The sequence below is a fragment of the Erithacus rubecula genome, assembly GCF_903797595.1.
Source record: "Erithacus rubecula genome assembly, chromosome: 2".
NCBI lineage: Eukaryota > Metazoa > Chordata > Aves > Passeriformes > Muscicapidae > Erithacus > Erithacus rubecula.
This window is the reverse complement of record NC_136685.1, coordinates 14,508,226-14,521,633: the sequence shown is the minus strand read 5'-3', so window position 1 is coordinate 14,521,633 and position 13,408 is coordinate 14,508,226. Positions and strand designations below refer to the sequence as shown.

General features: G+C 38.2%; 1 protein-coding gene across 2 annotated transcripts in view; it reads left to right on the top strand.

Moving 5' to 3' along the window:
- Positions 1-7,208, top strand: part of TAF1B (TATA-box binding protein associated factor, RNA polymerase I subunit B) — a 45,205-nt gene extending 37,997 nt beyond the window's left edge. For both annotated transcript variants that reach the window (XM_079298074.1, XM_079298075.1), the window contains 4 exons: positions 805-895; positions 1,349-1,419; positions 3,322-3,547; positions 6,555-7,208. In XM_079298074.1, the coding sequence (XP_079154200.1) occupies positions 805-895; positions 1,349-1,419; positions 3,322-3,547; positions 6,555-6,747 (581 nt within the window). In that variant the 3' untranslated portion in view covers positions 6,748-7,208. The remainder of the gene's footprint in view (positions 1-804; positions 896-1,348; positions 1,420-3,321; positions 3,548-6,554) is intronic.
- The last annotated feature ends 6,200 nt before the right edge of the window (positions 7,209-13,408 follow it).

Sequence of the window (13,408 nt, the reverse complement as noted above, 5' to 3'; positions counted from 1 at the left end):
AATTCACATTGCAGATATTCCACCCACGGGGAATAAGAGTTGATTATTTTTAAATATATAAATCTACACCATATTTCTGTCTGGAATTCTTATCCTTACTATACCAAATTGATGTGCTTCAGTCTTGTGCCTCTTTGGAGGATCAGTGATAAAGGTGCTGCTGAATGTCCTATGTGTTCATGGTTTTGCATGTGCTGGTAAATACTTGTTCACATATCAAGAAGTGAAGTTCCTGTGCTCCAAACCACAAGAGGCTGATATCAAGACCATTGTCTAGTTTATTTTTCCAACCCTGTAAGATTCCATGGGTAGTAGAATAGACAGTTCTAATAGACAGCTGTCTTTCATGGGAGCTGATGAAACTGTGTGAAATTTTGTATCTGAGCTTCTTTAGGTTTTATTTGTTTCAACTTAAGCTTGATGCATAGTTTCATTAATCCCTTGAGTTCAGCTTTGGAACAGTTGAAGGCCACTCCACACAGTGGAGAACAAGTTGGTTTTGTAGAGAGGAGGTAGTTTCTATGCTTACCTTTCCAGAAAAGAGGGAGAAGGTTTGATTTGTGCTAAGTCTATGAAGTCTAAGATATAAGGCTTCTTTGCACTTGTTGTGACATGCTGATTTTTCACTCCATTCCTGCATTTCTCTTTCTTACAGAATTATTAGATCAAGTGTGTTTTCTTTAAGCACATAGCATTCAGGGTAGTTTGTATACAGGTCAAGATGCAGGGTCTAATTGCTTGGAGACCACCTTCTCTGTCATTTCTTTCATTTTTTCCCAACTGAGGTGTGTATGTTTTATTCAGGTGGCCCTTATTTTGAGTTCAAGAGATGGTATGAGGTGGTAAAACATTCTTTGGATGTGAAGCAAAAGAAGTTGAATGAAGAAAGAGCCAAGTAAGAGGTTTTTAAGTACTTCTTTTTTAAGGTAGACAGTTCTATATGAACTCTTGATCCCTACAGAAATTTTAAAAAAGGTTAGAAATTTGCTCCATATATCGATCCACCAAGCTTGAGTGAATAGAATGATTAAATCACTTTCTTAATTTTCTATTTACACTCACAATGTTTATCCAGGTTATTAATTAAATGCTCACTTACTGTGAAAAATAGCTTATACAGCTGAACAATTAACTGATTACAGTAGATCTAGGCTAACATGCCTTGGTTTGCCTACTCAGATAAATATTTGCTTTATATGTTGGAGGGCCAGTGGCTTTTAATAGCACTAAACATTAGATTATTTCAATTTTAATTTAAAACTCTATCAGTATTTGTAGTAAGTTATTGTTCTTTTATTCATTTGGTCAGCATTCTTTTGTTAATAATTCTTATGTCTCTTACTGGTAGGTATCTGTGGAGATGTGAAAAGCCATTGTTTTATTCAGTCAAGAAAAAATCTAAAGTTCTAAAGAGAAGACGTGAGTAAACTTTGCTTCTTCCCAGCAACACAGAAATCTGCTCCAACTTTTCCCATCATGGAAAATCTTCAGCTGTGACTGATAACTTTTACATCTTAAATATTTTCTCTCCTCTCTTTCATCTCTGGGTACAATTAAGGTAGTACTGTTTTATAACCCATGGCTGGAATTCTTCAAACATGCACAACTGAAACTGCCTTTGCCAGTCTTCCTAATAACCTACTGAGCCATGTCTCAGAATAAGTGTTCTTGTCCTCATCTTCTCTAGTTCATCTTTATATCACTGTTTCTTCTGAGTTGTTGGTCTTCCATAGCTTTCCTGTCTGTTTCCTCCTTTAGTTTCTTGTATGCTTTGGTATGAATATCCCAGGATGTCCTTTGGTAGATCTTGCATGTCTCTCTTCTCTCCCACTCCTTCTTGCAACCTTCTGTGGAAAGCAAGGAAGGCTTTACTTGTGTGTAGCCAGCTGTGTGTGGTCAGAAAGCAAGTACAACTACTGTATTTTAGCAGCTCTGGAAGTACTTGTGAGAAGTTTCTGGGGTTTGTGTTGTCATAAAAGCAAAGAAACAAAACAAAATCCCAGTTGTCTGTAGAAATAAGGAAAACAGAATTTTAGTCAGCCAAAGTAGATCTGGAGTTCTACATTCTACATTTTATGTTATCTAGAGAGCAGCAGGTGTATGGAGAGAGATATATTAAGTGTGGAAAGTGGTATTTTTCCTTTTATGTGCTCTTTCTATTTCTGGAAACAAATGGTTCAGAGACTTCTGAACAAGTTGTATAATCCTATTTGGTTTGAATTACACATTTTGGATTTCTCCTTCCAGAATGCAGTGGGTTTTTTTAAGTACTTACTCTTTCAAAATTCATTTGGGGTGATCCTGCAGTCAAGTCATGTTCCATAGAAAACTATGTTTGATCTATTTATTTTAAGCTTGATTATTTACTCAGATGCCCTTTAATTCCTGCATTTATAGGAACAGAGATTCCTCTTCTGGCTTTGCTTCCTTTGGAGCTAGAGAGACAACTGCTTAGATTACAGAACTTTATCATAATGTTGTGAGAAGGAATATAATGTAATTTTAACTGGGCAGGATTAATCTTATGTACCATAATAGAGACAAACAGTGCTCTAGAACACTTATGTGCCAGGTATAGATTTTCAGAACCCTTTCTAGACCTTTGATTTTGATCATAGATTTTAGTGTCATCTTAAAAAATAAACTTCCCAGTCCTTGCATTATTTTAGGGTTTTTTCCTGGTTTGGTTTTTTTTTTTTCCCTTCAATATATGAATGAGTTTGTTTAAATACAGCTCATAAAAAGAAGTTTAAGCTCCAGCAATGTTTTTTAACCTGCTTTTTATCCTAGATAAACAAGTCATAGGCAGTCATACAGTGTTTGCTGATCTAACACGATACCTTCTTTCCCTTCCCAGCCTCAGTAATTTAGGAAAGCTTGTCATTCATTCACTAGCAATGGGCAAACATGGAGTGGATTTTTTTGTTGTTGAGGTTTTTTACCAGTTGAAATTTGTACCATGAAAAGCTTAACCTTGAATGTGATTGAATGTGCTTTTTATCAGCATAAGAATCCCAGCAGTATCAAATGGATTTTACAGGATTTACTTGCAGGAATGTTTTAGAATGCCCCACTACTAATCATAGGTATAGAAGACACGGTATTTTGAATTGTGTTTCAAAATGTTTCACTAAAACCCATAAAGAGGGTGGCAGTGAGAACCTAGAGACTTCAAGGATTTCTTGTCTTTCATGCAGAGGTTTAGAGAAAAAAAAATTCAAATGCACAAATAACCCATTTTCTTCTTGTATTAATCACCTCTAAACTGTATTCTGGTACTTAATACTTTTGAATTTGTTTCTTTTGTTTCTCTTTGCATAGAAATGGTTGTGAACTTACAAAATCAGTTTGGCAAGCTGTCTGGTTCAGTGCAACGTGCTAAAAAGCCAAATCCTTCAAGTTTTCAGTTAAGTTGGTCTGAAGAAAATGCAGATGGGAGTTGTTTTCACGGGCATAGCCTGAAGGGAGTCTTGCAAGAAAAATGTGGTTTACTGACAGCCATGAACCCTGACTATTGGCTGTGTACAGTTAAACTATGTAATGAGAAGTAAGTATTCACATTTTTGCTAAATACATTTTGGAAAGCTCTCCTGAATGTGAAGTGCTGTACATGTATTTTTGCAAGCAGCAAATACAGGGTGTGTGCACAGCTATGTGTTCCTGTATAGTTACAATCACTTCTAGAAAGGGGTGTGTGAGGAATGGGACTGTGAGTAGACAAACTGTAACATGAAGAGTGATCAAAATGAGCTTATGAGAAGAGAGGAGATGAGACAAAATCAATAACTGGAGTCACATGACAAGAGTAGCAGCTAGGTGCAAATACTCTCTTCATTTCTTCATAGTGTTTTATAAAAATACTTGTGATGCAGCTCTCCAGAGAATGGAAACACAGTCCCATTCCTCTCCTCCCTGGCCTCTAAAAAACCCACAGAAAATTAATCACTATATCTAAATCACTATACTGATTTTGATGCCCATAATCACAGTACTTCTGGATCATATGCCAGACTTTGGTTCTGGCATTGGTTGTATTATGAAACTCTAATCCAGAAGAGGAGTGTACTGTTGAGTATCAGTGAAAAAGATCAATTCTGTGCCTGACTTGGATTCTCCTGAATTTCTCACATGTGCTATTGGAAAATGGTTTTTGGAAAGGAGGTTGGTTTACATTCATGTGAAATGAGATTTCATTTGTCTGTTGAATAATGTGAGATCTTCATGTAGTATGTAATTTGAAATGGTATTCAGAGATCAATAGCCCCTATGCAGTCTTGGTGATACAGTCCTGATTTTTAAAACATTAAATTCCCCTTGAAAATAACTGGGTTTTACAAGTATGCAGTCTTTTCTGTCTTTCTGTGGGTTTATTTGCTTATCTTTATTTTCCTTTTCACATTACTTTTCACATACCCACCGTGACAGAAATGGGTTGGAATAATGTAAGCACAGTGTTACATTACAAGAGGTTTGGTTATATGGATTCATTCTTTTGTATGAATAAGAACCTTTTTTTTTTTTTTTTTTTTTTTTTTTTAAAGGGAGTAGAGGTAATAATCCTGTTACCACAGATTTGCGTAAATCTTATGTACACATTGAATGAGTAGATATTTCAGTGTATGTTTGTGTGAATAATCTGCCATGCAAAGTCTGTTTTTAAGCTTACATTTTCATATGTAATATATTAAAATGTTAATGGTAAACTGTCATAGCCTTCATGAAACAAGATTTGAATTTAAATTCTTACCGGTTAAATTTCCCATTATATCATTTGCAATGCAAGTAGTTAAGTATACATCTGACACTTACTTAACGCTGGAAAACAACATCTACTCCCTCAGATATGAGGGCTTATCCTCTGTGTATGTAGAATAGAATTTAAAAAAAAAAAAACCTACGAATTTTCTTTCTCTAAAAATCAGCATGGTCTAACTGGACTGCTGAAATGCTTTATTCCTGGGACTAAAGTGTGATTACACTGTCAGCAAAGCTGAGATTGGTCAAATGGTTGGTGAAATGCTTTTACATTTTATTTTAAAACTTTCTGGTTTAAACTGGATTCTAAACTGATTTGATATGAAAGTCTTTAGGTGATGGGAGTTGTACTCAGTGTTCCTAAAGGTCTTTTCCAACCTAAAGGACTGTATGGCTCAATATGTGATGAGGTATTGCAGAGTGTGAAAAATGTGGTAATGCTTTTGGGAGGTGTGAAGTAGGGCAGAGGATGGGATGCATGGCATGAGAGACCTGGTTCCAGATTTCCAGCGTGCCAGACTTTGGGAGGCTTTGAACAGGCTGTGCTCCTTGCAGTGTGGCTTGCCTGGCACCCAGGATGGGTCTGGCTGTTCCTCCAGTTTGAGGTAAAATGTAAATGTTTGCTGGGCCAGAGGGAGTGAGCAAATGACTTTATAGTCTAGTAATTAGCACACTTACCTGTAAATTGGGACAGACAAATCCCAGTCGTTGTTCTGGTGAATATTTAAGACAGCTGCTCTGAATCAGGGACCATTTTAAACTGCTTCTCCACATCCCAAGGCAATACCTAGTAAGTTAGATGATATATAGGATTTATAGGTGAAAATAGCACCTGAACCCCCATATCAGTGTACAGTGTTTTTATTTAAAAATTGAAACTTTGTAGTATTTTAAACTAAATTTGAGGGTTATCCACTTTGCTGTTTTTCCAGTCTAAATTGCTGAACTTCATGTTTACAGAGCTATCTCTGCAGCTCGTCCTCTGCAGCTCATATTTTGTTCTTTCTGACACTTGATGCCAGCAAGTCTAGTTCTGCTATTTTCATTATATACTTATATATCAATCACGTCATCATTTTCATTAACAATTTCACCATGAAAGCTACAGAATAATGAAGCAGAAGGCTTCTACACCACTAATTACTGTCTGTTGACCTCATCAGTGTTTGCTCCAATGTTTCCTGTGTTACTTCATTGACTTAGCTTTTGTCTCTTGTTTTCTAGACATGTAGTTTTGTATTTAGCACACAAAGGCAATGGGCAATAAATGAATGGGTTATTATCCCATGACATAGTGTCAGGAAAAAGGAGAGTGGAACCCTATGGAGAGCAAAGAGCAGAGTAAAGAGATGGAGAGGGAAGAACAGACTAAAGAGCCTAAGGTATCTGAATTGGATACTCTTAGAAATTTAAAAAATACGACGAGGTTGTCATTTTAATACTTTGGTGCATTTGCTGAAAGTTGGAAGAACAAACATTGATTGCATTTAGTCTGAAAGGCAAAGAATGTATTCTTTGCCTGGCTGAGTGAGATCCTGATTCACAGAGCAAGAAGCTCTAGTGGCTTTTTCTTCTTACTTGATTGCACCAGCTCTGCAGATATCTTGGTTCAGTCCTGTACTTCAGTTTTGCAGGAGTGGATCACTTCACAGGAATCAATGCTGTAAACTAGAATCGTGATTTATGCTGCTGGTAAAATGCAGAGTTTATCTCTAATTACAGTTTGATATATAAATGCTAGCTAAATAGTAAATACAGCTGTAATTTAGGGCTTTTGCTTTCTCCTCATTTCTTTTCAGATTGTGTGGTCATCTGGCTCATTACAGAGAAGTGGAGTTTCCCCAGAGTTACCATTTTGTACTGGGGTTGTTCTCCTTTCTTCTGAGGATTCAGCCCTCTTATATCCATGATGAGGTGTGTATGATAGAACACAAACTTTTTAATAAAAAACTCTACAAAAAACTAAAATACAACGCAGTCCTAAGGAAGTAAAAAAGGCCTAAAACCGCCAGTATTAAACCCCTGTAAATTAATTGGTTGGATTACAAACCAATTATTACATCCAGACTTGCTCTGATTCTTTTGTTCATGGACATTTTTTGTTAAGATAGTAGTGCTGAGATCTGCTACTGTACTTCAGTTTTAGTGTCATATTATCTATAATTTGTCACTGATACTGGGAAGGGAAACTGCTGAGGAAACTGTTAATTAGCATTTATTTCATACATTTGCATCAGAGACAACAGGAAGCTGTGAAATTACCTTTTTTGGGGGATATTTGTATATATTTTGAGTGTATTGGACATGACAGTATCTAATTACGTTGTGAGATTTTGCAATTAAAATATCTATTTTTTTACCTACCATTGTATAACAGTAAATATATTTCTAGAAAATAATGTTTACTTTGCTTTTAAATATTATGTTAACTAATAAAAGAAGCAGTTCATTAATATTGTCTGTGCAGTGAGTTTTTTCTTTATTATTTCTAAACAGCATTCCAGTTGTTCTGGAACAACTCTGGCTCAATTTTCTACATTTCCTTGCATACTGTGTATTTCCCTGTCTTTTGTTATGCCAGAGCCTCTCATTTAGATTAACACCTTTCAGGTCCACGTTCCAATTCAGACAGCACAGATTTTGCAGATACTTTTGTGCCTGGTATAAAATCTGATCCTATTTCTTGTGCAGTGGTAGCTGCCAGATCCTCCTGTCATTCTTCTTTTGCAAGGCCACTGTTAAAGCCTTGAATTTCTTCTGACCACTTTATAACCCAGTATCTTCAGCAGCTTGTGCCCTAATCTTTCCACCAGTTTCTCATGCTCAATCTTATTTATGCACCATGTTTTTATACTGTCCCAGATGACATGTGAATGAAGTTGGGTGCTGCCACTACATGAAGGACACCATAACAATATACATACATATGTTGAACCTAGATGCTGTGTAGATACCCAGATGAATAATGCTGGTTTCAGCTGAATGAAATTAAATTCATCATTTCTAATCATCAGTACAGAGTACAGAACTTACCAAATCTGTTTGATCAAATCCTAAACCAACAGCTGTTTCTAAACATCATAGCTAAGAAAAATGGTGCCTGCAGACTTGACAAAGAGTAATGACTTCCTCCCTGAGCAAGTGCCTCAGTGAGATTCAATCTGAGAGGGTAATCAGTTCAGTGAGTAGATTGCAAAGGGTTTAAACCATGAAGTTGTTTAAAAATTGGAAATGATATTCAAAAAAAAGGTGAATGATAGGAGAGGTGATGTGCCCTACCTGTCTGGAGCAAGTGATAAAGTGGTGTTTCACATACAAGTAGAGCAGACAGGACTATTAAAAGTGAGTTTTAATAGTTACATGGAAATACTGGCAAACCAGGAGACTTTGCTGGCTCAGTACAGGCAGGAGGTAATATGGTGTCCTGATTTGGGCTGACACAGAAGACACAGTTTGGGTGAAAGCTTTTACTTTTTCAGGTATTTTAATTAGTTATTGTAGCACAGGGGTTTAAAGCAATGGTCCTATAAAGTGACTAACATGCAGATGAGCAGGCATAATTTTAGCCATACAGAATTTCCTTGATGTGGGAAGAGGAAAGAGACTGAATTACTACTCGGTGTATGTGTAAAGGGATTTTGTAAGCGGGCACAGTGCAGTATGTCTAAATCTGTTGCCATGCTGTGCTGGATACCTCAGACCTCTGGTGAGGTGTGGCTGAAGTGAATTTACATTAATGTACTTGGAACAAATCAGTATAAATCTCCTCTTGTGTCGGTGTTTGTGTTTTAAAACTAGCCATTACCTATTATGTTTGACCTCACCTGAGCAAATTACTAATACTTGCAAGTATTTAGTCAAATTATATTTTGTGCTTTAGTAGATGAGTATTTGTATCAGTTAAAAATGTACAGAAGTGCAAATACACATTGTCACTTTTCAACAGTGCTGGCTCAAATGACTGAGAGCGTCTCATTCTTTTTACTGTAATATCTGTTAAAGTTTTGAATTGTCTTTTTGATAGTTACCTTGGTATTTATACCGCCTTTCTCTGAGAGCACCCAGCTAAAGCTCAGCTGCTATTTGTGCTTCATCCCGTGGACATTTTGAGTAAAAGAGGCTACCCTTGTTTAGTTTCTTGAAAATTTGAATGACTGTTCTTAAGTATATAGATAAAGGCAAGTGGGGGTTTTGAGAATAAACTTCTTAAACAGTATATACTAAGAAGACTTAATTAATTATTAACTTAGACAATAGCAAATCAGTTATTCTAAGACCTTTATGTACCTTCTAAAGTGAATTTTCACTTTTTCCTAGTTTACGTATTAGGAAAAAAATGTGTTTAAACAGGCAAAAGTAACCTTGCTTTATGAATTCTCCTAAATGTAACCTTTCTGGTTTTTTGGTGGAGAAATATGACAGATGTCTCATTTTCTTTTGAAAGGCACAGCCTTCAGCAGAATTGGTATATTATCCTTACTAGTTTTTCACTACCTCACTGTGTCTGTATTCTCAGTATCAGTTTAATCTCAGTCAAATACATTTTTCTTTAAGAAGTTTTGCTGTTGTCCAGACATGAAGGTGTCTGACTTTACACAAAGTGAAGGCCCTGAACCTGAAATAACCAGAGAATGAGAATCACCAGGCCCCATGCCATTAAGCAATGCTAATCTAATTTATTTGCCATAGTGTATTGCATGGGCTTCACTGCAATTACATCTTTTCTAACCCATTTTTAGCACAACCCCTGAAATGATGTGTAGAAGATTTAAGAAAGCTTCGTGCAGTATTGCAGGCAAGGTAATGAGTATCTTGCTTTCTCATAATGTCTTGGAAATCTCAAAAGACCCTTAAATTATTTTTCTCCTGTTTTGGACAAATAAGATTTTTGCTTGTTCTGAATAAAAAATTGGGATATTGTAATAAGTTGTCAAGATGATGCACTTGCATGGCTGGGAGCAGAAGAGCCAGGACCTACAGGGCTTTTGGGACAGGTAAAGTCTGGATGTGTTAAATCCCCAAATAAGGTGTCTGCCCCCTAGATCATCTGCCCTTTCCCCATGTCAGGTTGAGTAATTTTTATTCTTCACAGGCAGAGAAAAGTCAGGGTAACTCTGTGTACTGAGTCTTCTATTTTGACCCAAAATGGAATGGGCTTCCCAGCACATATGGTTGTACATATTTCCTGGCTGAGCATGTTGTGTGGGTTGGTTACAGCAGTGTCTCTCACTGCATTTGTCCTTGTGCTAAATGCAGGAGGCTTGTTTTCCACCATTTCCTCCACAGTTACTGGTCCTGTTGCTCCTCATGTGTGAAGCTCTTTGTTCTTGGCCAGGTTAGATGAGGGAAAGCAAAATGGGGATGCCAAGATGTGGAAACAGGCATATGTGAAAGATTTCTCACTGCTCCTTTTGCTAGGATGCTGCTGAAATGGAGAATAAAAATTAGTAAGGGTTACCAGAACAGGAGCTGGTGTCCTCACGTGAGGTTATTGCTGCCCTTGTACTGCTGCTAATGGCAGCATTTCCAGAGCCAGAACACACCTTCCCTTGCCCTCAGCATCTACATTCTGCCTCCAGCAGTACCTCAGGTGGTTTTAGGAGAAAATACAACTACTTTCCTCTGGTAATCCCATATAGCTGCTCTGTTGTAGAAGCACCCTGTGTATGCTCATAGAACACCCCATTGTCCCAGCAGTGGCTTTGCTCTTCCTGCAGACCCTGCTATTGCATCGTGACAGTGCCACCAAGCATGTTCACTGCCTAGGTTGTGATCCTGGGATGCTTCTGTTGTGCTGTGTGGATACAAAATTGTGGCAGACTATTGTTTCCTGAACTGAAACCTGGGGCTTTTAAGAGTATTTGCATTATCTTTAGGGATAAATACAGCAAAAAAAAGGGGGAATCTTTAAGAAATGTTTGCAAGATCGTGTATAGGGATATGGCTGAAGTGGAAAGCAAACTTTTTCTTTTTTTGGCATTTCACACATTGTGCTTTCACTTATTAGATACCTTTTCCCCCTCAGCTTTTGCCATCTCTTCCTTACAGGGCATTTTCACCTTCGTTTACCATTGTCATTTGTCTATTTGTTTCCACCGTGCCTTCTTTCACCTCAGTTTCCACTAAGTTTGTGAAAACTCTGAGCTTTTCTTTTATTTTCTTTTAAAGCTATTTGTTGTCTTCAGGCTCATTCTGCAAGGCTCAATTATCAGCTTTGGGCTACTTTTCCAGGTCTGTCCGTAGTGACCTGGCCTGTTGGCAGAGAAGGAAAGCTTGCTGGATGTTCTGTGCAATAGAAAGCATAGGAGCTTCCCTGCTCTTTACATCCAGCCCAGCTGTTGTATCTGAGGGTTTCAGATTAAGCAAAAAGTATCTTGTTTTGACTCCCTGCCGTGTTTTGTGAAATCAAAAATACTGCCACAAACCTGATGCAACTTGTTTGTTTATTACACAGGTGTGAATGACCAGAGCATGTAGATGATAATTATCAGGTATGAGATTTTAAACCCATATTTGTTAGGTAAGTCATAACAGTAGCTAGTTCTTGTCCACAATAAATCCCCATTTCTCTACAAAGCAGTGTCAAAAGACAGACTGGGAAGAGAGGCAAGCATGATGGGACAATGCTCAGCCTGATGGGTGCCAATGATGTGTGGGGATGTTTTGAGTGGGATTAATTTAAAAGGAAAAGAGTGCGTGAAGAGGGGAAGGAAAATGCTGAAGGAAGGACTGAGGCAGAGGGAGAGGTTAAGGGAAGTGCGTGAGAGGTGGAGGAGAGGAATGAATTCAAGGTGAAAGGGCTGAGAGAAGGAAGAAGGTGGAGGGAAGGCCAGTCAGCACAGGGCGAGAGAAGTCCTGCCAGAGCACTGCCCCACCAGGCTGGCATGGCTTTATGCCCCAGCCAAGGCTCTGCTAAATCCCTTTGTGCTTCTTGCCCGATTTTACTTGGTGGTGATGCAACCCAGTTAGTGACATCACATAAATACACCTACAAGTGGTGTTGCAGAGTCTAGATTGTGACCGGCAGATTAGTCAGCGGTGTCACAACCCGGTGTTTATATCATTGTCTCCTGAATGTGGAAGCGATTGCTATGGTGATAACCAAGTTTTCATCGGTCAATCAGGCTGGTAAGAAAAGGCATCCCTTTTCCAGAGACAAACAGCTTTGAGTTATTTGGAATAAATTTATGGTAAACTCAAGTTAAGTAGGAATATCAAGTGTGGCACATCACTGAGATTTTAGCAGTTGGGGTGCAATATAAACATGTAACTGAACTCCAGCACATCCTACATCTGGGTCACCTATGGCTACAGGGCAGTATCGTATTTTATTGTTAGTGAAAAGTGTGCACCTGTGCCAAAAAGCAGCCATTGCATCTGCACATCCCAGAATTCTACAAACAGAAGCAGGGAGTATGAGGAGTGAATGACACCTGAGAAAGTCAGAAATCCCTCCCAGTACTTGTGATTTTGAGTAGTTTTGTAATTTGTATCAGAAATGAAGCAAGTTATACTTGTTTGGAAAAATGTAACTTTCCAGCCTCTTAATCAGATGACAGTATCTTTTTCATATGTGAGATCAGATAAGAAATTTCTTCTATATAATGTTGAATGAGATTTTAAAGATGGGTTCAAAATATAGAATACTTTTTATTGCATGTCATATAAGAACAATTTACATCAGTTCATTTCATTTTGTGCCGCAAGATCCTACTTCAGTGATGGTATTTATCTTTTGCCATCCTAAATGGCAATGTTTGCAGATCCAAACAAAGCATTTTGTTTTTAGAACACTAACTGTAATCCAGTCAGAGGATATTAAGCAACTTCCAGGATTAGACCCTTAGTCAAAGTTTGTCTTCAGTTTCATATTTCCTTCGGTTGGCTGGTTGAATTGTTCTTCTATAGCTTTGCATTGGAGTATATCCTGTACAAATAGGGAAGAGATTTTGACCTAGAAGGAGAGCCCTCTTATTAGCGAGCATACTTTTAAATTACAGTAGCTATCTGAAACATCTTGACATATGACAGATAACACTGTTGCTATAGGGGTTTGATTCAACTCCTAACTTAGACAAGCAACCTCCCACCCTTATTTCTCAAGGAGAAACTCAAGATCTGATTTAACTTCATGCATGCCACTTTGGATAAATCTGCTGTTTATGATGCTGCTGCTGGTGTTGCACTGCAGCATTTTGATGCAGTTTCAGCACATCGTACGTGTCCCGTGCTCCCCAAACCCGGGTTCATCGGACAGGAAACGAGTAACGCGTGGCTCGGCTGCCCTTCAGCAGCTGGTGCAGCGCTTGTGCAAATTCACAGAATCAATTAGGCTGGAAAAGAGATCTGAGATCATCGAGCCCAAGCTATGACCAAACACCTCCCTGAGCTCGACCGGAGCACGGCGCGCCACATCCTGCCACCACCTCCCGGGACACCGCATTTCCATGTCTAATCGCTCTTTCTGCAAAGAAATTCCTCCTATGTCCAACCTAAACCTTCCGTGGCGCACCTTAAGACTATAGCAAAGACAATTCATACGATTGCGGCGAGTTTAGATTTTCCTAAAAGTGTGTGTAGTACACGAAAAAGGAATGAAGTTACACGGGAGGGGAGAGCGGGAGAAGGGAATCTCATTTTTAGCGCAAGAAGG